This window comes from Opisthorchis viverrini (genome assembly GCF_000715545.1).
Source record: "Opisthorchis viverrini unplaced genomic scaffold opera_v5_203, whole genome shotgun sequence".
NCBI classification, from domain to species: domain Eukaryota; kingdom Metazoa; phylum Platyhelminthes; class Trematoda; order Opisthorchiida; family Opisthorchiidae; genus Opisthorchis; species Opisthorchis viverrini.
Genome location: NW_008751859.1, coordinates 810,086 through 835,475, shown reverse-complemented (window position 1 = coordinate 835,475; position 25,390 = coordinate 810,086). Strand labels below are relative to the sequence as shown.

The following is a 25,390-nucleotide window of genomic DNA, read 5'->3' as shown; positions in this document are numbered from 1 at the left end:
GTGATTTCGTCCTAATAGCTGTTAAATCCACATTCTCAGCGTGACGTAACTAACGTAAATAAGCTCCACATTCCATGTTCAGTTTCTTTAAGCCATCATATGATAGCTGCTTGTCGCTGACCAGAAACAACTCCATCGCTCAAGCGTGAACGCGTTGATCTAGTTAAACGTGCTAATTCAGGTGTAGCCAGCGTGCAACGGTGAAGTAATGTTAATGTGCTAGTGTCACCTGTCGGATTCCCTGAGCTCGAGTCCAGACATGGTCAAGGATAAGCACTGTTGATGAGGTTTCCACGACACATTCTAGCCCGATGAATCCCTGTTTTAGACAGGATAGAAGGAGAGACCATAAGAGTGGTGTGAATTCGAATGCTGTAGTGTTCGTGCACCATTAGCCGGTCTTGGCGACATTTCGAATGCAGGATCCAGATCGTGACAGGTTTCAGATGCGCTTCTTTCTTGCCTAGTTCCGGCAAAAATCTACTTGAGATTTCATTCCCGTATGAGTGACACGTGTGTGTTCCAAAAGAGAGCATCGGATATATGGTATTCGAACTACGTTTGCTCCAGATTAAAGCGAATTTCAAGCAGTGATCATTTTGGAGGGAGATTTTTGTACGATTTCATGATTTTTACTAATCCGTGTTCATTCAAGATTAATCCACTGAGGCCTCAGAAAGCGCCTGGAAACGAAACGCAACCGAGCAGGTCACAAGCAGGGTTAATGAGCTCTACAGTCCATATTCTTAAACCATTCTTACTGGATTAAATCTTGCCGGAGCCACTTGTGATCCCGCAAGTTTCCATACACGGTACACTGATGCTAGATTAGACACAGCACTACTAAAGAAGGGCGATCCCTCAGATGAGACCAATTATTCTCTTCTCGTGGTAACTTATTTCCAGGAGATCGCTACAGTTTGAGGAGAATGTCGGAATAGACAGGGAATGAGTAAAGCAGTCATTTCGGCACCACTTACCGATGCAGGATAAAACGCTGTTTCAAGCAATTTGAAATAGAAAATCAGGAGGCCAGACAAGAGCATTTTCAAACTACGCACAGAGCAAAGTGACACCTGCTCAGTGGTGACAAGTAGGAACTGAGAATGTCACAGAAAAACGGTTAATTGCGGCATACTCAACCAAGCGTCATTATCTACACTATTCATCTAAACTTATTTAAACAAACTGATAGATATATCGAGCTTGAAAACGGCCATTTTGTGAAAGTCGGAAAGAAGAAAACTACTTCTGATGCGACACACAATCCACTGTATGTAGTCACCAAAAATCACCAATTTTCATCACGACAACAATTCGTTTCCGACCTTTTTACCTTTACACGGCAAACTAACAAACCGCATCGATCACACACATACTGCCGAGCAGCTCTTCCTTCGAAATATGGATTAAATCTTGCCGGAGCCAGTTGTGATCCCGCAAGTTTCCATACACGGTACACTGATGCTAGATTAGACACGGCACTACCAAAGGGCGATCCTTCAGATGAGACCAGTTAGTCTCTTCCCGTAGTAACCTATTTGCAGGGGGTTGTTATAGTTCGAGCAGAATGTCGGAATAGACAGACAATGAGTAAAGCAGTAATTTCCGCACAAATTACAGATGCAGGATAAAAGGCTATTTGAAGCAATTTGAAACAGAGAATCAGGAACCCAGACAAAAGCATTTTCAAACAATGTACAGAGCAAAGTTCCACTGGTGGGAGGGGGCACTTGCTCAGTGGTGACAAATAGGAACTGAGAATGTCACAGAAAGACGGATAAGTGCGGCATACTCAACCAAGCGTCATAGTCTACACCATTAATCTAAACATATTTGAACAAGGTGACAGATATATCGAGCTTGAAAACGGCCATTTTGTGAAAGTCGGGGAGAAGAAAACTACTTCTGATGCGACACACAATCCACTGCATGTAATCACCAAAAATCACCAATTTTCATCACGACAACAATTCGTTTCCGACCTTTTTACCTTTAGGCAAACTAACAAACCGCATCGATCACACACATACTGCCGAGCAGCTCTTCCTTCGAAATAGCCTCGCTACGGGTTAAAACTGTTCACACCTCTCCCCATTACCTGGATGTCCACAGGATAGTAATCATCCCTCTCACAAGCAATTTCATTCGAAATCACCCGCCTCATCGGCTACTGGGGGGAGGATCGAAGAATTCTACCGCCTTTTCATGTTGATTTTCCCCACTTATTGCTATTGCTAATCCTAGCTTGGAAGTGGATATCCGCTTCATATCATGACATGACGTATTTCCACGAAAGTGGAATCCTATGTGCATTTTAGAATATAAGCCAACTGAGGTGACACATGTAGTTGGTACTGCTTAGGGAACAAAAATGCGTAATCATCAGCCAGACTGAGAGAGCCTTTGCGCTGCACATTCGGTCGAAGAATCGCAGAAGTTATTGTGCAAGTCAACTTTGATTGGGCGTCGGCGATTGATTGAGCGGTTAATTTGTGCGTTGTCTGAGTTAAGCAATCAAGACCTAACACAAACCAAGGCTGTATGCAGCTTGAGGACCCAGCTGACCGATGCCATAACAACTGGTCTGCTTTCTAGTGAACATACATCGCGGGTATCGCGCAAGAACGTACGGATCAGAGGAGTTATAAGACCGCAGCTGGTCCAGATCGGTGATGGACACACGCGTTACAGACAACAGGTGGGAGATGCACCATCTGCCGGCGGTGTCGCAAAATGTACGTAACCCAAACGCGCCGTCTGGGAACTAGTTTGTTCACCGAGCTTGGCAAGTGAATTGTGAGCAATTCCTCAGCAATCGAGAAGGCATAATTAGGGCGTGGCCCAATGGGTAGTCCCCTCTTATTGGCGTTTATATGGTTTCTAGTGAGTACCAGTGTCTCTGGTGTGATTGGTTACTTTCGCTTAATCTGGCTGGTTCTTTGAATCCCTTCGTTTCAACAGCCGTCGCTCTGTCCGGACTGGTTCGCTTGCTTGTCGCGTTGGGAGCTGTATTCTTTTCTTTCGATTGGTCGATTGGATAACTGTCCCATCTTAGTTTTTGCCAGTGCATGCACCACCGACTCACCAGTTATACTATCCTTTGTATGTGGTGGATTGATATAATCGTACGAAGGGATTTCAACACATACGAGAGGTTTATCAGGAAATTTCCGGCCGATATCATCCAGCCCATGCATCTCCACCTATCCAGAACTATTTCGCCTCTCGTAGACTCGTCCAGAGTTTGGATTCTTATATAAATGCAAGTCCACGTTCAGAAACCGCACACTGCGGTACATTGTTCGTATATTGGTAACTCGACAGCTTATTATCGTTACTCCCAAAGATTGACATAACACTGTCATTCATAGTTGTCCGCACTGCTGGATTTTCGCTACATGGGTGAATGACGGCTTTCTCCATTTGGCCCTATTATGAAGGCAACAACTGGTTGAGAAAGTGAATCCAGTGAGGAACAACTGGCGCTTAAACATACGCAATAAGTGATGGATAAGTACCAAAGAATGCAAACTGGTCTACCGCATGCTCCACAGCTGAACAGAATTCACAGGTTCAGTACGGGAGGGCTCTGCTAGGCGTGGAGGTAGACACGTCAGAAAAACTACCAACCACTAGGCCCAGTCTCACCGTACATCGATTTGTTATTCTTCCTAGCATAGAACTATTCAAAGTACCATATTCTGGTTTTACAACCAGCTGGTATTGAAGACATGATGACAGTTTATCAAAACTGTCGAACAGAGGGTAACACTCCCCATGGAACTGGTCAACATATTGAGTGGAGACATTCTAGCGTATTCGTAAGTCCGATCGATCCATCAATTTCGATTGGCTTCAACGAAATGGCTCCACTTTGGTGGTCACAAAAAGATCGCAAGCCCATACTACGTCATTGATTCGGAGAACTTCTTTGCATTCTGAATTACACTAAAAGCTATTAGTTGACGACTGGACCAAATGAGATGCAAGTTACTCCCGATACCCTGTGTATGGATTATTCAGTTTGCTCTGTACGAACACGAAGATTGCGTCCGCGAAAGTCCGCACTGCTATACTGCAAACAATTGCTGCACATAGTTGGATGAGTCTACAGCACCGATGTGGGATCACCAATACAAAAACTTTCGTTGCGGAGGGAATCTATCGTTTCGGGCACTGTCGGTGCCATTCGTCTCCCGGGGCAAGGCCTGCGTCGCCTAGATCTGCACCTATGATGTTGCAGGAGACTGCCGCAAAACGATGGTACTAGCATTCATAATATCCTCTCGCAGGTGAAAGCACCCCAGACTGGAATAAGACCCCATATGACAGTATACAAGAATGATGGTCACTTGGTGATACAGATGCCAACAATCCTACATTAGTGTGAGGATTCTCAAGTGCGCGTTAGCCAAGAGATGGCATGGCCAAATAATTTTACGCGCTCGGAGCGACAACCCCATAGTTTCCGTTCCCAAGAATATAGACGATACCTCGATATTGTGGTACCGATTCAGTAAGTCGAATCGAAATGAGGGTTTGTCTGTCGACAAACACCCATGCTTACCGTCCAAAAAGCTGCTGGATATGACAGAGAACTGTGTAGGAAGTGATATAAAGTTTCTCTGCGTTTTTATCAAACCGGCCAACCAAGTTCTGCACATATATTTCCATGAGTCTATTTCATTCGTGAATATGAACCGCAACCGCCACGTTTTGACTCAGAATTACACTGCGAGACTCCGACATTTTCCTCATGAGTTAGAGATCCGTAATATGTCGAGTGGCCAGGAGGAATGAAATGAAGCAAGCGGCAATAAAATATTGCGTGCGTAGGTAGGATTTGCGAGGAAAGGAATTAAAACCGACTTGACATAAGCTCTGAAACAGGCTACAGGTCTTTCTAGTGCTCAAACGCACTTGGCTGGTTCGCAGTTTAAATAAACCAGTAAAAGAATTGAAAAAACGTTCAGCTGTAGGACCCTTTCGGTGCCTAACTGCCATGCCAACCGAAGGAGGCACGAGCGCTGGGATACTGCCAGGTTGCCCAAGCCTAGACAGGGGAAGTCGAGAGGCTGAGGTGGGGTTCGAACCACAGACCTTCCAGTCAGTAATTTCGCGCTCTAACCACTTGGTCCATTTCGCCCCCAAAGAATCGAACACACGTCTCCATCTGATCGGACTGCGATGATATTCACAAAAGCTATTAACTTCTCATTTTACAGGCTAAGGATTTCAAGGCTTCTGTAGAACGTCTAACCGTACACGATACAACGAGGATTTACACACTGAAGAGATTAAAACATATACGTGTCACACATACCATTCCTCAGCCGGGCATCGATTTACGGGTACACCAGCTCCATTGGGTTTACTCGCCGATTTTACCGGTGGTGAAGGAGCTTGTCGACGAGAGAGTTGAGGCGTCACGCGGACTGCAATCGGAGATGGCGTTGGAGAGGATTTAGGCGGATATTCCACTGGCCGCGTGCGGATTCTCGGTCCAGTACCAGAGCTGCCGGGTGAGCCAGAGGGTACCCAGTTCGGATCCCGTAGACAAGCTCGTTCAACATTGACAACGGTACGAGCCTTGTCAAATGCGTTGGATTGCAGAGTTTCCTCTGAAGGCGGAACTCGATGACGCTTAGCTCGGCGCTCCTCTAAAGCACTGCGATTGGAGAAACTCGGTCTGCTGTTAAAACGTTTGCTAGGAGTCCTGCGAAAACTTGAAGCTGTCCGCGTAATGCCAGGTGTTGCTGCTTTGCCGAATCGGTCACCGGAGGACGGTGGGGGACTTGTGGCAGTGGGAGATGACATTCCACTGGAAACGGGCTTTTTCTTTTTACGAAAGCTACTGCTCCCAAACAAATCTGGATTTTGCAATTGGTACTCGGTGCGAAAACTCGCGTGGAATCGTGATCTGAGACGGAAGAGTTGTTTACGTTTCGGTGGAGGCTGACTTCGATCAGTCAGGCGGAAGAACGTGTGGTGTTCAACGGCACTTTTCCACAGGTTTTTACAAGCAGATTTGTTCGGTAAGACGAAACAGAATGAGTGCTCGGTGACTTGCCTCTGGAACAATAACGAAAAACTGAACAGGTAAGTAAGTCGCGTTCACGGTATGCTCAAGCAGGTGAAAGTTTGCATGACTAAACTGTGAGACACTCCGTTACCCTGGGCTGAATACTCACAACTAGCATTACCGTAAGTTTACGAGGGGACAACGAGCATTCATTAGATTACCGCGTTAACCAAACATTTGTCCTCGATAATGACTCCTCGGTTGCGAACATCGCTTTTACGACTGGAAACCCGTGGGGTGCACGAAGAATATATGGGGGCAGTGAAAAAACCAAGGCGTTGAGATAGATAGAGTGCACAGAGGTATTTACATGAGTGGTGTGCATCCAGACTCTTTGTACACTCTCTACTCTCCATAGGTTTTCTACAGGCTGTCATGAGATTGGTGTTCATAGATTGCATTTATTTATAGGGTTGAAACAAGCACAGATAAAAAACGGTTTAACAGGATCACAGGAACTCATCTGACGTATGATTCAATAGTCTACTGTCAGCAAGTTTAGGCCTGTTCATTTTAACAGCTATGAACTGTAGATCAAAAATAGGCTGGTTCCAGTTGCCACAGTCCCGGGAAATGGGAAAGCGCGGAAGATATAACGAAGCGCTGAAGGAAATGGCAGGATAAGTCAGTTCGGGAAACTGGGTAGCTACTCATTAAAAAGGATAGCTTTGATGCACGAGCGCCACTGATTGAGTGATTGAGCCATGTCTGTCAGTGTCATTAAACGTTGGTGAGTTGGAAGGCGGCAGTTTACTGGTTGGTGCTTTCATACTTCGTTACCAGGTCATAGAGTGTACACCTCTCGGTCGCTTCCAATCAGCACAGGGCTGGGCTAAGAGAGCTCTGAGAGGTAGACAGTTCCCTGGTACCAAATTGAATACGAAAGAGACCATGAAAGCGCGCTTGAGAGGAAACTGGTTAGAAAGGTATAATAAAAACATTGATACTGGGAACAGCCTTTTGGGACGACGGGAGGACCTAGACGTTGGTCCTTACGAGTTCAGAGAAAAATTCACCCCATGTCAGTTTCAGGTGTCAAAGAGAGCAAAGATTTTTTGCCTGACTTGAAAATGAATTCCCATTTGGCGAATTTTTCGAATCGGAATGAGTTTGGTGTTTCATTGAATTATGTCGCACCCATAAAGGTTTTTTTGATGACGACTCTATGCTTTTAATTGGCTGATCCCAACAGCCAATAAGGCGGAAGTTCTGATGCTAGGACAGATAAATTTCTGTTATGCTGATATATGTGCCTCCCATACACATTTGCCATGATGATCAGTGTGGACACTGTCTTTTCCGAGTGATTTTGGTGTTAGTTAAGATGGATCTGTGAGGTCGACTTCTGGAGACGTGCGCCGTATTGCGGCAATTTATCCGTTAAGAACTTCTCCATCAAATGCATATGTACCCACACATTTGTTAGGCCGCCACATTGTAACTTGGTCAAGGCAAGGATGAGTCTACGGCAGTGAAGCATCGGTGTTGAACACTGATGTCATGCTGTCGATGATGATGATGATGATGAAGGATGAATCACTTCCTTATAAAAGCATCGGGTCACCAGGTCTGCTTTACACATTCCCGTGTGCGCTAGGTCCCAGTTTCGAAAGTGTTAGAAACACAAGTCTGATGCACCCAGATGAAGACGTCTCACATAAGTGGTCTCTTGAGACGCACAAGAGTGAAACTCCAAAACTGGACCAAACAATGACATCAGTAGCTGCTACCCAATGGAGATGTTAATCAATACACACGAAAAAATGGTTGGTGAATGTGCTGGAAAGACCTCGCAAACTCGGGGGATGATATATCAAGCCTAAGCTATAGCTATTCTCTTACATGAACCATCCTTAAATACACAAAAGGTTTTCGTTTGGGTGGGGACAAGGAGTACCACAGCTGAGGAAGCCACGGGTCTGTCCTTACCGAAATCACCTTCAGGGTATATAACCCTGATACAAAGGCTGTCATTTTGAGACCCGTTACTTTCATTCCACATAATCACCTTGAAGGGGAATGCCACCACATACCACGCTACCGGAAGGAGGCACGAGGGCTGAGATATTGCCAGGCTGTCCAAGGCTAAACAGGAGCCGTTGCGATGTTAAAGGTGAGTTTGAGCCACGGACGGTCAGTACTTTGGTACTATCAGGAAGTCAGATTCCTGAAAGTGACCACTGAATGCCCGAAATCTACTGAGACCCTCAGCTCGACTAGATGCTGACCAATTAGACAATGCTCTCTCTCTCAATATGCAGCGCGGCACGGCTTCGTATCAAAGCCAGACAGTATGAGTCAGCGTTGAACAAACTTCAGTGTCCCTCTAGTAAAATAGCTTGTATTTTCGCACTCACGCTCTGGCACTCGCTTGTACGGACTCCCATCGGTGAGTCTACTTCCGACACTAGGCACTGCAGCGGGGCCAGCAGTCAGATACAACAGATTGGCGAATCAGCAGTTATAACAAGTACCTTAACCAATAAGCTATCCAGAGCTTAATGCCATCACAGGTCCAACCAGATGATCGTTGGGGCATAGATTTGGCTACAGGAGTGTGAAAACAAATCACGCCACCGTGTAAGTATGAGGGTATGAGGGAATGCATAGACCGAATAACGTCACAGGTCAACCCGGACAGCCAATAATTGTCCGAAACCGGTGCCAAGCCTGTCAATCAATCATCTTAGTATTTCACAATGTACAATGTTCAATGCAAGCCAAGGCGGTCCAGTAAGTAGGTTTTGCTTGTTTTAGTCAGTAATGCAGAGGAACAATCGGAACACTTCAAACAAACAAAGGATAACTGGTATTGGCTGCTAAAGGATCAATCACAATCGAACGAATTCGAACGGCCGATGCAGAGTACGGAACGGTGTCCAGGAAGATTGTCTGTATACTAATAAAAACAGTTACTTTGCTTGACAAAATGAGAGTTTCCAGAAGCCAACAGAAGTCTTACTCTTGATCGATTTCCGCGATTATGACAGTAAGTCAGCATGTAGGATCTCTCGGGTGTTATTACATTGAAATAGTGCTCGTGCTAGGACCTATCAACTGGTGTACACTGATTTATTCAAAAAGTGCTCGTGGATAGTCCAAAACACAACCTTATGCCATCCATGGCGCCATATATTGAGGGGCAGACCAAAAACAGTCTATTTTGAGAAGAGACAAACGTATGAGTCGAAAACCATGAGTCCATGTGAGGTGGAGGGCATATGTATGCGAAACGGTTAAGTGGCCAATCCTGTTGAGCTTAGCTAAGTGAGGAAGGTGGGGCGCGACTGAGCTTTCCAGATTCTGTGCGTAGCTTTCCCTTTGTTCGTTTGCAAGAAAGCAGTCCGCTTGGATTGCTTTAGTCGGTGGGTTGGGATTTCCGAAATAATCAAAAGAACTAAGTCGCGTTTGGGAATATGAAGAGTGACACCAAGTATCATGCTAATTCGTATGGGATAGGGTCACCTCGGACATCCTTACCAACGAACGTTCATAGAAACAGTCCCATTTCAAAAGTATGTGGACAGGAGTGTGGCGATCGTCAGGGACGAGGCTTCACCGCCCATGCTTAGATCGGTCGATAAGGTCTCATGGGAAAAAGCAAGGGACAACGCCGTAGACGACAAGCTCAACAGTCTAGAAGCAACCAGAGTCTAACGGCTGGTCGATCCAGACATCGATCGGTTACAATTTTTCCTTGCGTAACCTAGTGCAAGGAAACAAACTTTCATTCATAGAGGGAAAGGTGGGGTAAGTGCAATCGGATGTATGGATTACCTTTCCACAAAGGTGTACTTCATGTTTTGGGTAATAGTCGTAGGTGTACAACATACGTTTGATTAAATGTCGAATTCACGGTCCACCACAAGCTAGGTCACTACTCAGGAAACAGAAGAAAGACGCACATCTTTTCTTTACAGGAACTTAACGAAACACTTTGAATTCCGTGCAGCGAGCATTCCGCGACCATTCACACACATTCAATGAAACCTCTTGCAATTACGACGCGTGCTCAATAAGCTGTTCAATATGCTCGATACTGCGACCCAAGTTATGTAGGCAGGTGATTACGCCGACATCAATAATATGGTGTAGTCACATAGTTTGCTAAATCGCATTCGTGCCGGTGTACTGAGTCAACCCATACAAGAACTCACAGCGATTCGAGTCACGTGCGATGCAGATGACGTAACTTTGGCATTTAATTACACCCAAGGTTTAAACTGTGGCGGTGGACAAGAACAACGGTCAATATGGAGTGACAAATGTGCGGATCAAAGGTGAACAAAAATAAAAACATAACCAATTTGCGCAAAATGTGCGGTCTCACGCGCAGACAGAGTAGGGTAACGACAAATGAAGCGTGAATCGGCCATAAGCGCGGCTTGTTTCGCTATCACATAATAGCAGACAAGTGGAAAGTGGATCTCTGAGGTGGATGTACCCAACGATGGCCTATCGAGAGCCGAGAAGAGCCAAGGAGGTCTCATACGCAAGGATGGGACTAACTCCATTAAACAAATCGTGGATATCACCGACGATACTGAGGCAACCCAAATACATTAAACCAAGACTTAGAACTCGAGGCTCGGATGGTAGACGAAAGTAGTAGCACAAGATGAAAAGGCGATACATGGAGTGAAAACAGACAACTTACAGTGGTTTCGTTTTCTTCGGCAACCACAATCTTTAGCTTTTGGCCATTCATTGCGATTGTCAAAATGTTGGGCCTGTGGATAAGGACAAAGAGGAGGTAGAGTAGTGTGCCAAGCTGGTTGGCAGGTGGCAAAAACGAACAGTCAACCGGAAGGTCCAAAAACCCGTAGACGAGTCATGCAGGACAACACATAAGTAGCGAAATTGATTTAAGGATGAAGCAGACGGGATGACAACAACCCGACAGGCAGCAACGGAAGGTGTGGAACTAATCTGAGGCACGTTAAGGAGAGACGATTCACCTCCCAGCTACTCCAATCTTTTGAGGATAGCAAAGCTGACCAAAAATTTTTAGTCAAACACCATAATAAACATCGACCGAGGCAGGAAGTTTTCGCATGACTGTGTGGCACTTGAGGCCAGGTAGTAGCCGTTCACATCTCTCCGGTAGACAGAGTAACTGCAGAAAACCTGAAGCATGAGAAGTGTAGGTTACGGTAAAACCAAACAAGAATAATATGAGACAATGCGATGATAGTAGGAAAGTCAAAAACCCTAGAATTCTTCAACCATTGCAGCTCCCTTGTACAGTAAATGAGCCCCACACGAGGTGGACTTGTTTCACAGAGAGCAACAAGAAGGCCATTGGCGAAAAAAAGCAGATTACGTCAGATTACATCAAATCGTTTGCACCGGTTTTTCTTCACAGAAGACAGTGCTCATGAGGTTGTAGGAAACTTTTCGACAGCCCAACACTCGTTTCGCCATTCTGGGGGTTTAGCAGGTAGGCGTAATCCTTTAATCTGCTTAAATACCAAGTAGTACACAAATAATGAACTAGACTCATTTACAAACGATGTTATTGTTGATGAAATGAACTTTTCGTTTATGATATTTTCAACCGAATGTGCTGCGCAAGGAGTGTCCTGTGTTGCAGTTAGCTCGGTATTCGGGGCGGGATGGACCAAGTGGTTAGAGCGTGAATTTACGGACCAGAAGGTCCGACCTCTGCCTCTCGACTTCCCCTGTCTAGGCTTGGGTAACCTGGCAGTATCCCAGCCCTCGTGCCTCATTCGTGTAGCACGGCAGCTAGGCACCGAAAGGGTGCTAAAGCTGGACGATTTATTTTTATTATTATTCGGTATTCGAGATTTCGAAGTATACACACACTACTGTCAAATATCGCACCAAATAGAATATGAGGTGGCCTTTATTGAAGAACACCGTGAACTAGAGATTCCATTGAGTCTCTCGTTAACACCAGTGAAGTTTGCAAATTCGTATGTGTTTCGTCGACCCGATGAAATCGATCCACGTCTGATGTCTTTATGGAAAACACATCAGGGCGAAGGAACACAGTCGGCAGAGAATAGGCTGCGAAACCAGCGGCCAGGGACTAGTGCCTTGTTGTTTTGTTAAAAGCTGAGCGGCAGGGAGGGGGAAGGGACTCGTCATTGAGAAGCATATTAGCATCATTAGCATACGCCTCGCAATCCGGTTATTGGTAAAGAACCGTTGTCCCTCGTTTCACTTCTGCCTTACCTGGTTCGATTATCGGACCAGGTCTGTGATTGGCAGACAGCACGATCGAAAAATATCGCCCTTGTGAGAAGTTCAGTAATCGAACAAGGCAGAATCCATCATATATGTAATTCATTTGCACACAGATATGGGCGGATGATTAGAACGAACTCCGATAAAATATCTTGTTTACGCTGTTTTTCCATGGGAATAAAGAGAGGTATACCAGGGTTTAGTCAGGCCCACATTTTTGGTAATTTTTCCTTATAACCAGAGAGCTGAACTCGCTAACAGCCCACCACCAGTTTCGCTTTGTTTGGAGTTCAATCTTGTGGATAGTGATAACGAAATAAGACTGTTTGAGGCAGACATCATTTCGCTCGCCGTTCTCAATCGTAGTACGTGTCATGCGGACAGAATTAGATGTCGGCAATTCAGAATTAGGTCCAGAAATTCACACACACCGTGTTTATCTAGAACACGACAGATGCGATGCAATGTTGGAGGCGTTCCAGACGTGTAAATTCGATTAGGTTCGTTTGATAATCAAGGATTCGAAAAAAGTCAACAAGGTAACATAAATGAATACCAATTTGGCTTTAACGGAATGGTTAACTAAATCCCAGCAGAATCTTTCGTTTATGCCCTTCTTCAACTGAATGTGCTGCATAAAGGTCGCCTCATTTTTCAGTTCGTACGATATTCGCGATGTCACCGTATATTCTCTTGAAGGAAAATACTCATGAGGTTACTGTCGAAGAGTTTTCACAGCAGCCTTATGAGTACCGTCCCTCAACATATGAGGTCAATTACGTGTTACCTGAGGAAATGTGTGCCTGGATGCCAGAATTAATCGACTGCTTAGTAGTAGTTTGGCTCGTACCAAAGGTAGAGGCATTCTAAACATACTGATAAACAGTGCTTAAAACGTATTTGAAGACAGATCTCATGACAGGCACATATTTAGTAGGTACAGTGGTGGTGATCAGTGGTACCCACTTGATCAAAGGTCGGAGAGTACACCCATTTAATGAGCCGCAAAACGAAACCGACAGCAAATTGAAATTAGCACCATATCAATGCGACTACTCCACACTGCATTGAATTTATACCCAAATGAAACCTGAAGCGGTCTTGGCAAAGTACATTTTGTTAGGGATTATCATAGGGGCGAGATTTGTCTGAGTCTTACATGAACCCTATCTCAATGTGGAATTTGCTTAACTACTTGTCATGTCGTTGGTAAGATAGAATATCCTATATCCGTCACTGTGCGGCAGTATTCTCTCGTGTCCCCTGGATTCTTCGCGGATTTGGAAGTGGTTACCACGACCTGTAGCGTTACATGTGCCTCGAAACTAGGATATTACCAATAATTCTTGACAGACCAAGATACGCCCTTCTTCTGAGCCTGATAGTGCTTCGTGGTGAAAAACACACATAATAGGAGAATGTGGACACATCTCAGTGGCCCGAATATCAGGCGTGTCTAAGCACCCATCACTGTCATTGTCTGAATCGCGGTTTTACGACCTTGCATTCTGGGATTCTGGAGGCATATCAGGCGGAATACACCACCGATTCCGTCTGGCCGCTCACAGTTAGGCGATGTTACGGCCGAGAAGCTTATCCCGCAAGTGAATACCCAGGAGATCGGGCCATTTGCCAGTCCAGCATCAAGGCGAACCCCGATTGGTCGAAAGTCTGAACCCAACAGCCAATCGTGATCTGCCGAATACTGGTTGCCAATGCTGCGTCCAGAAGGCCGCATGCTTTATAAACGACGTGCTGTACATGTGTTTTTGACCCGGGTTCAGGCGTTAATACAAGTTGTACATCTTTGGTGATTGTTTTGACGGCATTGCTAACCTGAGACGTTCATACGGAGAACTAATGTGAGAAAAATACCGTTATTACAAGGCACTATACCTCAGAAAACACAAATGCTGTACCACTGTTATGGTACATGGGGGTAGAGGCGCCAGGAATATAATCTGGGTGGCAAGCATGTTGAATCGGTACACTCCATACAACCACGGCAGCTAAATATATACGCGTTTCAGCTCGGTATATTCTGACGTATCGTCGTTAGGAATATGAGAATGAACTCAATGCTGTCACGATCTGTCATGTTCGCCGTACAGAACACGAGAAATGAGTTACTGTCCAGTTGGAATGGTTTAACCAAGTAAAATCACGGTTGGCATCAAGAATAATCTACATGAATTGTTAAATTTCTAATCACATTCGACTTGAACGGATGCGATCCTCTCATAAGCAGTCAAATATTACCTATCACCATCCAATCTGCAGCGAACAGAGAGTTTTCTGAGATATTTCCTATTGCTAATTCGATTACGTATCTTGGCCTGCGCAATTGCAAAAGTTGTGCACTCGCGGCACGCAAGTTCAGAAACTATCTTTCAGATAACTGACGCTGAAAACGCATCACACAGTACTACTGATAAACACCAACGTACCAGAAGAACAAACCAATCTTGGAATCGCCTTGATAGACCAATATACCAGTCGGCGTCAACCCCAGATTGTAATCCTGGTTGTCCTTGCCCTGTGAAAACGAAAAAGGTGGATATTTCGAGGCGATATTCACTGGGAAGAAATGTCTGATCAGTCATGGACCAAATGCACTAAAGAAAACATTGAGGGGCGCATACCAAAGGCGGTCAAATAGTCGCCGCTACATGATGAGAATCAAGTCCACACCAAGTCACGTGTTCATTCACAAGCATGTGCTTAAGAATGTGATCTTGTTGCGCTCAAAGGCGAATTCGGCATAGAGGACATTAGAATACGGCGTTCCTAGTTAGATAGTTAACCATGTGCTCTTCTGGAAACCAAAACAGCCATGAAGTCATTTCTGGTGATTGATTTACTGCCCGTGTGACAGAACAACACATATGGCTAAGCAGAAAACTATCCAAGTGACTGCATAGGTGAGAACACTGCTTAAGCACAGTGAAGAAGAACAAACAGATTCACAGACCTATAAGTTCTGATTAATAGTGTGTGAGTAGATCCGTGATTCATGAAATTTTATCCACTGCACTTTTGTTTTGATAGTTTTCCTTTCATTGTCCTGGCAAAGTTGTTCCGGTGAGCCCAAGGAGAAAGTAGACTTAAAGGAAAGGAGACTCGCTCTAAGTGGACTTCATCATCATCATCATCGACTGCAACAGGATTCAAGTAGAGGCTGAGCTGTGATGCGCCGAAAAGATGGCAGCTTTTGACAAAAGTTTGCTTCTTTTAGGACATGAAAGAAATAAGCGGTCCTATTCCGCACGTACCACCTTCCCCATACTTTCTTTCTTTCATCAATCACATCGTCCAAGCGTAAACAGGTTCGTCTGTTCACCGGCCAGTGTGCGCTGGTGAAGTAGCGATAATCTGCTAGCTTCGCATGTCAAATGTCTGGAGTACGAATCCCGGCGCGAGCAAGGGAGCAAGACTTGAGTGCAATCCTCTATCTCCTTTGGGGTGTACCAAACGCAATAACTGAGTCAGGATGAGAGGAACACTGTGCATGGCAGAATCTTTTTCCTTGGGGCAAAAGATGATGCTCCGCCCATTGAAATGGTCTTTATGACGCTACATGCTTATGTTACTTTACGGCGACTGGCACCTGTGACAGAATGAGTCGGCCTCACAGATTTCCCGAAATGCTGCTGCCCAAGATCAGTGGTCACAGGTCATAGTTTGAGATGGAATCCTGATTCCGACGCCTGACATAAGATAGCAGGCTGAGACCGAAGCCCACCTGCTTCGAACCCAAATGGACGATGCTGATCCAAGTTCTTAGCTGTCCTCCAAGGTGGTAGCCCTGGTATTGAAAAGGTACCATTATTATTTTCGAATTTTCCAACCGACCGAACTATCGAAGTTGTTGCTGCTGTAGTAGTTGCCTGACACGACAGAAGAGTATGTCTTACACCATCCTACCACAATAGGTTACCTGCGTTTACCATCACGAAGAACACAACTCTGGCGGCTGAATGTCACAAAACTGTGAAGGATATGTTGGCATAGTTCTCTTGGTAAGCAGATTCCCCACAACACTGCATCCACCCCACATGGGGCCAGTAGAAAACAACCCCGAGTCTGAGTAAAAACAATCGGGAACTGAGATGAACTCACTCTGACAGTGTGCATATCGATTCCGTACGTGGGAATATGCCGAGCCTTTTCCAAATAAAGGGCTTCTGCATCAGCTGGTGTGAGATTACGGTTTCTGTGGGGGGACCAAGGGACAGGAAATTTCCGTAAACGGCAGAGCGGACTGAACAATGGACGAGAAAGCACAACTGTGTCCGAAACATACATGAGGCGAGGTTGTGAAGAAAGGCTGAAGGTGCCCCTTTAAGGCGTCGTAGGCAACAGTAGACAGCGAACCCACCACAAGGTAGAACTATGTGGAACAAAAAAGGAAGACTGGAAACTCACGCTAAAGCGCGATATTGAGCAAGCACATCGAGTTCAAACTGCTCTGTTTGCTCAGCCTCAGGCAGGAACCGGAAGGTAGAGACGAAAACAGGCGTGTGTTGACGAGGATCGAAGTCGCCAAACTCCGCTGTGGGTAGAAGTTAGAAACAGGATTAGCGATGGGTGGCCGTTGGAGAAACGTAACGCAATTTAATTAATCAGGAATTGGAAGTATGTTACTCGAAATGTACCAGAGCTAAGTGGGTAAGATTGTGAATGCTGAACGACATTACTAAAAAACTACACTCTTAAATGTTCTCTGAAACATTGAATGCATAGGTAGATTATCGCGACCGACCGCACGTCCAGTGTCCATGAAAGGGTCGTACCCGAGTCGTCGAGACAGTAAACTACGATCGTGTTCCCTCGGTCCATCAAGCCAGAAAAATGTGCTGCTTGGATCAAGAAGACAGAAAAACTCGGGACCTGTGAGTAACACAGTGATCCCATAAAACAGGTGGTTGAGTCTGTCTGGGAACCGACCTTTCAAGATAAGGATTACACATTAAACTATGGCTGATATTGTGAAATTTCCATGGGGTAGCCATAGTTCGGGGGAGGGATATCTTTTCGGAAAGTTGTTCGACTATACCTAACCGACTCGATGTGATGGAAACCTACGCGGTTCTAACATGGTTGGACAGAATCCATAATTTGGACAGTCATCATACATGAACAATGCCAGCCTGTTACAGAAAAGCAAGTCACTATCGTCTGATTACTTAGTCAGGCGACGGTTCAACTACGTTACAGGGATTCCGTTCTCGACTTGACCGCCCACACGAAACAGAATCTCAATGGATCTAGCGACCCTCGCTGTAAAGATCTCCCTCTGCAGGTTTTGGACTATTCATCCCCACACATTAGGAACGTTTCTCTCATACGATAAAACTGGCTTGGTTCTCTCGGGATCGTGCTACGAAGTATAGTGAAACCAAACAAGTTCGCAGCTGAACGTGTGAGGATGTTCTACGCTCTTGGGAAAATAACGGTATGGGACAGAAAAGAACAGCTTTAAAACTACAGTCTCTTCCAACAGTATGGCAGATTATAGGAGGAAGATAACTTATGGCGACAGGACTCTCTAACAATGGCAAGCGCACGAAAAGTAAGCAGAAAAACACAAACTCCTGAGGGGAGTTGAAAGGATGTGCGCTGGCCCAGTGTGTGAGCAGCTGGAATTTGCAGAAGTGTGGGAAAACCGAGAGAGTTCAAGAAAGGGTTGCTCTAGATGAGGAAAAACCAAACACCAAGTGATAGAAGAGCGTGAAGCAGCAAGTTGCGCGGTAAAAAGAGTGAAATATACAGCGACAGCGGCGGCGATAGTAGTTGGAGTAACTAAGCCCCAAAAGGTAGACATTTTTCGCAGGTTATGGAAAAGACAGGAAGTGGCAACGAGGTGTATACACCTATTCTACGAAGCGTTTGGGGGGGGGGGCAGAAAATACGAAACACAATGACAATTTTGGATTTACGGACCAGTTAGGCTGAGCTGAGATCGGAATCGGCAACCGCTCAAAAAGTACACTCGAATGGTGAGTGCAGTCTGGTCCGTAATACCATGGTCACAGAATATCAGTTCTAGTCTCGACATCGGCTTAGTACATCAACATATTAAGGCGAATCGTTTGTAGGTCCTAATGTAAAGAGTAGCAATGGGTCCAGTCCAGTACACACCTGTATGAGCAGCTATAGTATGATCGCTTTTTTTGATAAGACGCTTCTATCCCCACCAATTCGTTTAGCTCAGGGACTGCACTATAAATCCTATAAAACTCTGGACTAGAAACCATCAACCCATTCAGTATCATCATCATCATCATCATCATCATCATCATCATCAACAACAACAACAACAACAACAACAGCATTGAGCCTCGCAGCCGGATGCCAAACAGATGATTCGAATTGCCAGTTGGTACAAACAAACCTTTCAATTAAGTGTCCCTCACCAGCAGTAGCCAGTGCTCTGTGTCTCCCATCAGCACAGAGCACAAACAAACAAAAACCGTGTCTTCCAATTCTATATGAAAATACTGTAAACTTATGGACCAAAATTAAAAGGTCAGTAAGCAAGGGACCGAATGTGATCGAGTCCCAGAGAGATGAATCATGATAGGAAAAGAACTAGCCACAGGAAAAAGTGCGAATTGGAACAACGCGATCGAAATCACATGCCTTGAAGTAAAAGCGCAGCAAGCTCGCTGGCTAGCCTCGTGTCTGGACATTTGAGCTGCCCAGTGTGTATCGCCTCGCGCAGTTGCAGCACCACTAGATATCGCGTGTATTCATCACGTAGATGATGCGGATCGGAGGCGAAGAATTTAACCCGAAAAAGAATATTGTATGGAGGGCTGCCTGAAGGAGAGCAAGAAGAACAAGGAAACCGTCGTGGATTAGAAACGGGTTCGGAATATTCAGAGGAAACAGAAGTTGTAACATGGCGCAACATAACAGACGGCCAGGGACATACATGTGAGACACAACACATATCGCTTGTTATAAAACTGAATTTCGGATGTTAACGGTGACTAAGAGTTGCGAGACGTTACTTATACCTACAAGTCTACCTATCTGCTTGACAAAGTACCTACAGCACGTAAGGTTGGCCTATCTATCCCACATTGGCCTGTCTATTTTTACTTTGGTTGGACCCATTTCAGACACGTAAGATGAGAGATGAACAATGGTATCAAATTAAAGTACAAAAAGATCACAGGCACAACGTTTGCCAGAAAACGCTCCTTCCTTGGTGGAACATTAAGAAACACTAGGAGGATAGATAGATCACATTCCATAGATGCTGGAAAGAACACCTAGAGGCCGGTCGAAAACAGGATTTCAACAGAGCGCTTATGGGGGCGAGATGGCCTAAGTGGTCAGAGCGCGAATTTACTAACCGGAAGGTCCGTGGTTCGAACCACGGACCACTCGACTTCCACTGTCTAGGCTTGGGTAACTTGGCAGTATTCCAGCCCTCGTGCTTCCTCCGGGTGGCATGGCAGCTAGACACCGAAGCAGTGTCTAACTAGTGTGACTATTGTGAATGATGGGCAACGTGAACTAAGGTTGATAACATCCAGTCAGAAAAGTAGTAGTTATGGCTGAAAGCATAGGATTCAGGCTAGTTTAGAAACTCAGAATCATCGAGCAGGCACACAATGTCACTCTAGGTGAACGAGAAATGTGAAACTGATCACGATAGGTGAAATGGGCTGATGTTACTTTGGAGAAAACCTCGGGAGAGTAATGTGCGTGTGCTTTGAAAAGAAGTCGTTTGAGTCAGAAGGTCTTTCACGCATGTTCAGCCCATAGCCTTGCTCTTGCTATTCAAAAATTGACTCACAGCGCCCCATACTAATATACACTAGGCGACGAGATCAAGCAAATATAATTTCTTTCGCTAGGCATGACACATTGTCTCTAGCCACTGGTATCCCAGCCGGTCAATAATAAATCAATAATGAGCACACAAACTCCTGAGTATGTCCATCAAAAGAATAGCATCGGAGAAAAAAATACGCATCCAAAGTCTAAATCGATTGGCTGTTGCATCGCTCAAGATTGAGTGAGATCAAAAACAAACTGCAATAAGGAGCTTATGAGAAACCTGACCGAGTGTGCCCACTGGTTTGTCTCTAGCCCGGAGTGGAGTAGCTGCTGACTTGTTCACCAAGTTTGGTTTGGAATCGTTTCGTCACCAATCGAGGAGATATTGTCAGTATCACCCCGAAAAGTGACGTAGCCAGGCGAGGAAGTCAACGAATAATGAATCCATCAGAACTGACACCATTCCGTAACAGCGCCAACCTGAACTGGACTTGGAGCCAATCTAGTGGTCACTCAAGCGTCCTGCATGTTTGAGTGCTCATGTAGTTTGGTATCCGGGTGTGTAAAGATGGCTACAGTACCCCTAATGGGCGCAGAATGAAACTGCGCAAAAAATAGTCGGTCTAAATCTGAAGGTACTGTGACCTGTGAGTCAAGCTGGTATGACCGCACTTTCTCATCCCACAGGAACGCCACGTTTGTCTAAGAGGGTGCTGGAAAGCCCTATGTGGTAATCCAATTTAACAAGAGGCTAAACACAAGGACACCAAATCCTGTGTATTCGCTACGCCTCCAACCAAAGCCAAGCCTTGTTCAGTATTTCGTGCATCTTCCTTAAGACATTCTGAGATATGTTTTTGGTATATGAGGAACAAAGTGAAAAGCCACGTTAATCCCAGTGAACCCCAAAGGAATATACGCAACTTTCCAGTATGCAACTCAGTTTCAGTGAAGTCTTGACATTAGGCCCCAAATGATGTCAGAAACAGTATAATTTGATATTCTTTCCAATCAAACGACCTTATGTTCACTCAAGAGACTACTTTAAAACACTCAAATACATCTTTGTTCATTGTTACCAACAGTATGTGAAAGGTTGTGCCATAGCTAGCAGCCTCATTACGAAGAAACGAAAAAGCCCAGAAGGAAGTTAAGGCCATGCGGGACAGGTTTGTGCTGGAAAATGGACAGCAGGGCTACAGGGGTAGGATTATGTAGATAAGATAGATATAACATAGCAGCTGACGATAGCAAAATCAGTTGTATTCTCGGAGAATGGATAAAACTGCTTACGTCGCGCAGTAAATATCCAAGTGTCTGAAAACAATCAAAGACGATGGAGTCATAAGTAACAAACCGTGCGAAGCTAGTAAACTTACTGGTCCCATAGATCTACGGGCTTCATTAACTCTGATTAGAAATCACACCAACTCATCCAGCGGTCAACTCTCCTTATGGCGCTACTGGCCAACACAGACCGAAATGTTCGTCGAGCAAGCCAGACAACATAGTTCAGCTCACAAACGGTATAAACAATATGAACAATTCGGAGAACACGTTCTCATTGGATATTGGACCGTTTTTCACGCACATTAAGCTTTCTCACCAAACTGTACGAAACGAGCACAACGGTTTTGTTGCCAACACAAGAGCAGCCCTTTGTCAATGTTATCGTTACGCAGACGAGAATCTGAAACACAAACCTGACCAGTTTCGCGATAACTTCAAACCGTTAGCCGATGAACTCAGACTAGCAACTGAGAATAAAGACTGACTACCCATTCTTGATGTGAACACGCCCAGCTGTGAGGATCAACCTATTCAACGATTAGCATAACGGAGCACGGATTAGTTCGGTCAGTATACAATGTCTTTCCCTGATGAGAAATCTTCCTATGAAACATACTCGGAGTTTTATCCCAGCGGGAGTCCTCTTAACGAGGAACAAAGGAGCAGAAAAATGCTGGCCACTGTACAAGTATGAAAAATGACATGTCTTTTTTAGGGTTTCGAATAGCATCCACCTGTACCGTGGAACACAGCGAACTAAGGCCAAACAAATAAACACTAATCACCCCCCTTTCCCTCGAGTCAATTTCTATGGAACCTCCACTGCTCTTTGGAAACCTGATAAATTATATCGGCCACACGGGCCGTTATCACCCATTGAGTGGGTGGCAGTGGTGACTGTCTCTTCTACGATCGACAGATCTTGCTGCGGCTACAACTCACCTCACAGATGGCAAGCGCTAGTAGTGGAAAAGATTGTTACAGGATCAAGTTGGAAAACTGGTTCCGCTTTTGTATTTGGAACGTGTACAACTCTGGGCAATTGTGCCAAGTTCAATAAGAATTGTGAAAGTGTTGATGACTGATAAAAACTGAAGACATGGGCTTTTTCTTCTGCTGGCTTAAGTCAGATTGTCCCGATTGTGCTATGATTTTGGAACAGAAACCGAGCACTGCTAGTCATTCGAAGAATGCTGTTGCAAAAGCTAGACAATTCGGCACGAATAAACCAAATCGTTTAAATAAGAAGACAATTCCTTGTAGTAGTTAGAACGATCGAATCATTTTTCGACAACGTTTGGTTGCTGTTCGAAAGGCACAAAGCACACTCCGATCCGGATTGGATCCAGACCGAACTCGACCTTGTGCAAACTGAAACTGCTTGGACAGTATACAACTCAAACGACCAACCTGGAATAGGCAAATTTCTCAATCTCAATAGTCTTGGCATCTCGGGTGGATGAGTAGGACCCTTGTGACCTTGACTTCGCCCCGCTCTAAATAGTTGCACATAGGCTTTTGTACCTCTGATGTTGATGGTCTTTTTGAAATGTACGGCTTTATATGAAACCTCTAAACGGTTAGCAAGACTACTGAGATAGGAATGTTTTTCGTAATCTCCGAGATCGTTCCTTATTTCCACAATTTTATCGTATTGAACGAAAAAGAGAAAGAGCTGAGGCATCGCAAAAGCACTTTTGACCTCTTCAAAACAAGGCTATGCCGGCCGTTTCATATGAACATGTAGCCCCTACGAAAGTCAAGTGAGCTGGATTTCAGCTGCACAACAAAGATGAGTTGCTGATATTTAGCTCCACAAATGTTATCTATTCGTACAGGTGCATCATAGGTAAATTGCTCCACCGAAACCAGGGGAGCTATCGGCATTCGGAAAAAAGAGAAATTAACCTCGCATTTCGCATTGGGTAGACAGTATCTCAGCCTCGCGCTTCCTTCAGGTTGTACCGTAGATATGCATCGAAAGGGTATTGCAGTCGAACGATCACTTCACTTTACATATGGTTGGACGACAACTATTGGTCCCGTTGTGCGAGAAATCACTATTATCGGCACCATTGGCGAGTGATAAAAGATCATCTGGGAGCTGAACCCAGAAAGGGTGATATTTAAGGCGTAAGTATTTATCAAGAATAGGTTAACCCAGGATCGACACTGCGGTCGGCCGGAAATCTAGATATCCCAACTCAGTTTGTGGGGAGGGACCGAGAAATACGGGTGTCGTACTGGTGAATGTGGATAGCTACCGTACTGGACTGGTTTCTCGTTACGACGTGAAAAAGTCCAGTCAAGTGCCATGATGAGTAAGTTTAAAGTAACTGTATTGAAAATACCGGAAAACCCCATACTCGGCGTATCTAGACACAGCAGTTGTGTTAACATACATCCCCATGTAATTACGTCATCCGGTTGCTGCATAGTGTGTATGACCTCAGTTTGCTGCGTTACAACCAGTAGCACGACTGTAATGAAATTCATACATCAGGATCTCAAAAACGTCGCCCGGCCCAAAATGACGAACGTTTCAGTGCGAAATGATGTGAGTTTGGGTGCCACTTACAAACAGTCTGGTTGGAGAAATTATAAATGATAAAAATTGTTTAGGATGTGTTAGCCGGGATCCGGCACACCCGCTGAATGGTCAGTCAACTTTCGAAAAGTCAAAGTAAAGAAAGTCAGTCCACAGAATCCATAACTATGAAGAAGGTCCACCGTTCGTTAACCCATAAGTAGACGAAGAAATTTGACGAGATTACAATAATGGAAACACTATCGTAGATAAACACCACAAAGTTCGTCACGACTGAGTACCAAATGATAGCCAGACGGCTAAAAGTGGCCGAGAGCTTCAAGGGGAAGCCCAATTTCATAATAACGAAATGAGGGGATTTAGTGGGATTGGAAACGTACCCTCACACTGCTTCCTTATACTCTTGGTTGGATCGAGCCAGGACTACAAAGGAGAGAGATTGGTGATGTGAAATTGGAATGTCTTACATCCTGCTTCCCGCAATATTTCAAACCAAAGTAGTCCCGTTCTTCTATAACACCGATATAGGCAAACGCGATATCGAACAGCTGTGAGGCATCAGCGTTTTTCTATCGGGCAAATACGATCAGGTTCGAAAGAGAGATAATGCTACCGGAAGGTAGAATGTTTGCTCAGTACCGTCCAGATAAGTTACACGACAACCCAAATCGGACTTTTTGGTCTTCTTCGTCTTGCTTACCGCCATCGCTTCGTCCATATGACTCGGGGCCTGTTCATCGGCCTTCTTCCGACCAAATCGCCGACTGAAGAAACGTATGATTGCAGCCATCGTCGAACAGCGAGTGTGATAGTACGTCCGTGTGCAATAGACCCTACAACTGGCCGGATGGTGCCATTAGTTAACCCCTTTGCACCTATGAATGGAAGAAAAACGTGTTCTGTCAGGAAATTAAATCTATGACATCACAACGAGGTACCACTGAGAGATGGCAACTTGTCATGGTTAGATTGGATACTTCACCTATCGTTGGGGTTCTCCGAATGTCGTCACAGGTTGGCGGGTCAGCATCTGGGGACTGTGATAGACCGACGGACGGAACTGTGTTATTGCGTGAAAAATATCGTCACCATAGAGAACAACTTGTTGTTACATGTATTTCATCGATATAAAACTACCAGTTTTGTTTAAATCCCCCGTATAAACAAAACGACTGGGTTGAGGGAAATAGCGCTACCTTAGCATAATCATTCTGAGCGTCCGAAGGCCCACTCAGATTATCTGGATACAAGATACAGACACCACTAGCCATCACAAGTGACAAACCATCTAGTTAGGCGTAATGGGTTCATGAGGACGCGTTCTGAAAGTCAGACCACACCGATGGCATCGGAATTTCTCCTATTCTGTATATATAGAAAACCTGGATTACGGAGTGAATGCAGTTTGGGATACTGCACATCAAACAAGTGTATAAAACATAAAGTAGTGCTGACAGAAAAAC

At 45.0% G+C, this 25,390-nt stretch overlaps 2 protein-coding genes across 2 annotated transcripts in view; one reads left to right on the top strand and one right to left on the bottom strand.

The window, feature by feature from the left end:
• T265_08136 (hypothetical protein) overlaps positions 1-24,717 on the bottom strand; it is a gene marked incomplete at both ends in the record, with an annotated part of 25,436 nt that extends 719 nt beyond the window's left edge. The window contains 9 exons of the mRNA XM_009173849.1: positions 5,327-6,075; positions 10,743-10,815; positions 14,743-14,831; positions 16,415-16,508; positions 16,721-16,847; positions 18,986-19,117; positions 24,308-24,350; positions 24,395-24,496; positions 24,541-24,717. Coding sequence (XP_009172113.1) covers positions 5,327-6,075; positions 10,743-10,815; positions 14,743-14,831; positions 16,415-16,508; positions 16,721-16,847; positions 18,986-19,117; positions 24,308-24,350; positions 24,395-24,496; positions 24,541-24,717 — 1,586 coding nt within the window. The remainder of the gene's footprint in view (positions 1-5,326; positions 6,076-10,742; positions 10,816-14,742; positions 14,832-16,414; positions 16,509-16,720; positions 16,848-18,985; positions 19,118-24,307; positions 24,351-24,394; positions 24,497-24,540) is intronic.
• Positions 21,627-21,863, top strand: T265_08135 (hypothetical protein; the record flags this gene model as incomplete). The annotated part of the gene is made up of 1 exon (XM_009173848.1): positions 21,627-21,863. One exon carries the CDS (start codon positions 21,627-21,629, stop codon positions 21,861-21,863), a length of 237 nt encoding a protein of 78 aa, XP_009172112.1.
• Positions 24,718-25,390: the final 673 nt, after the last annotated feature.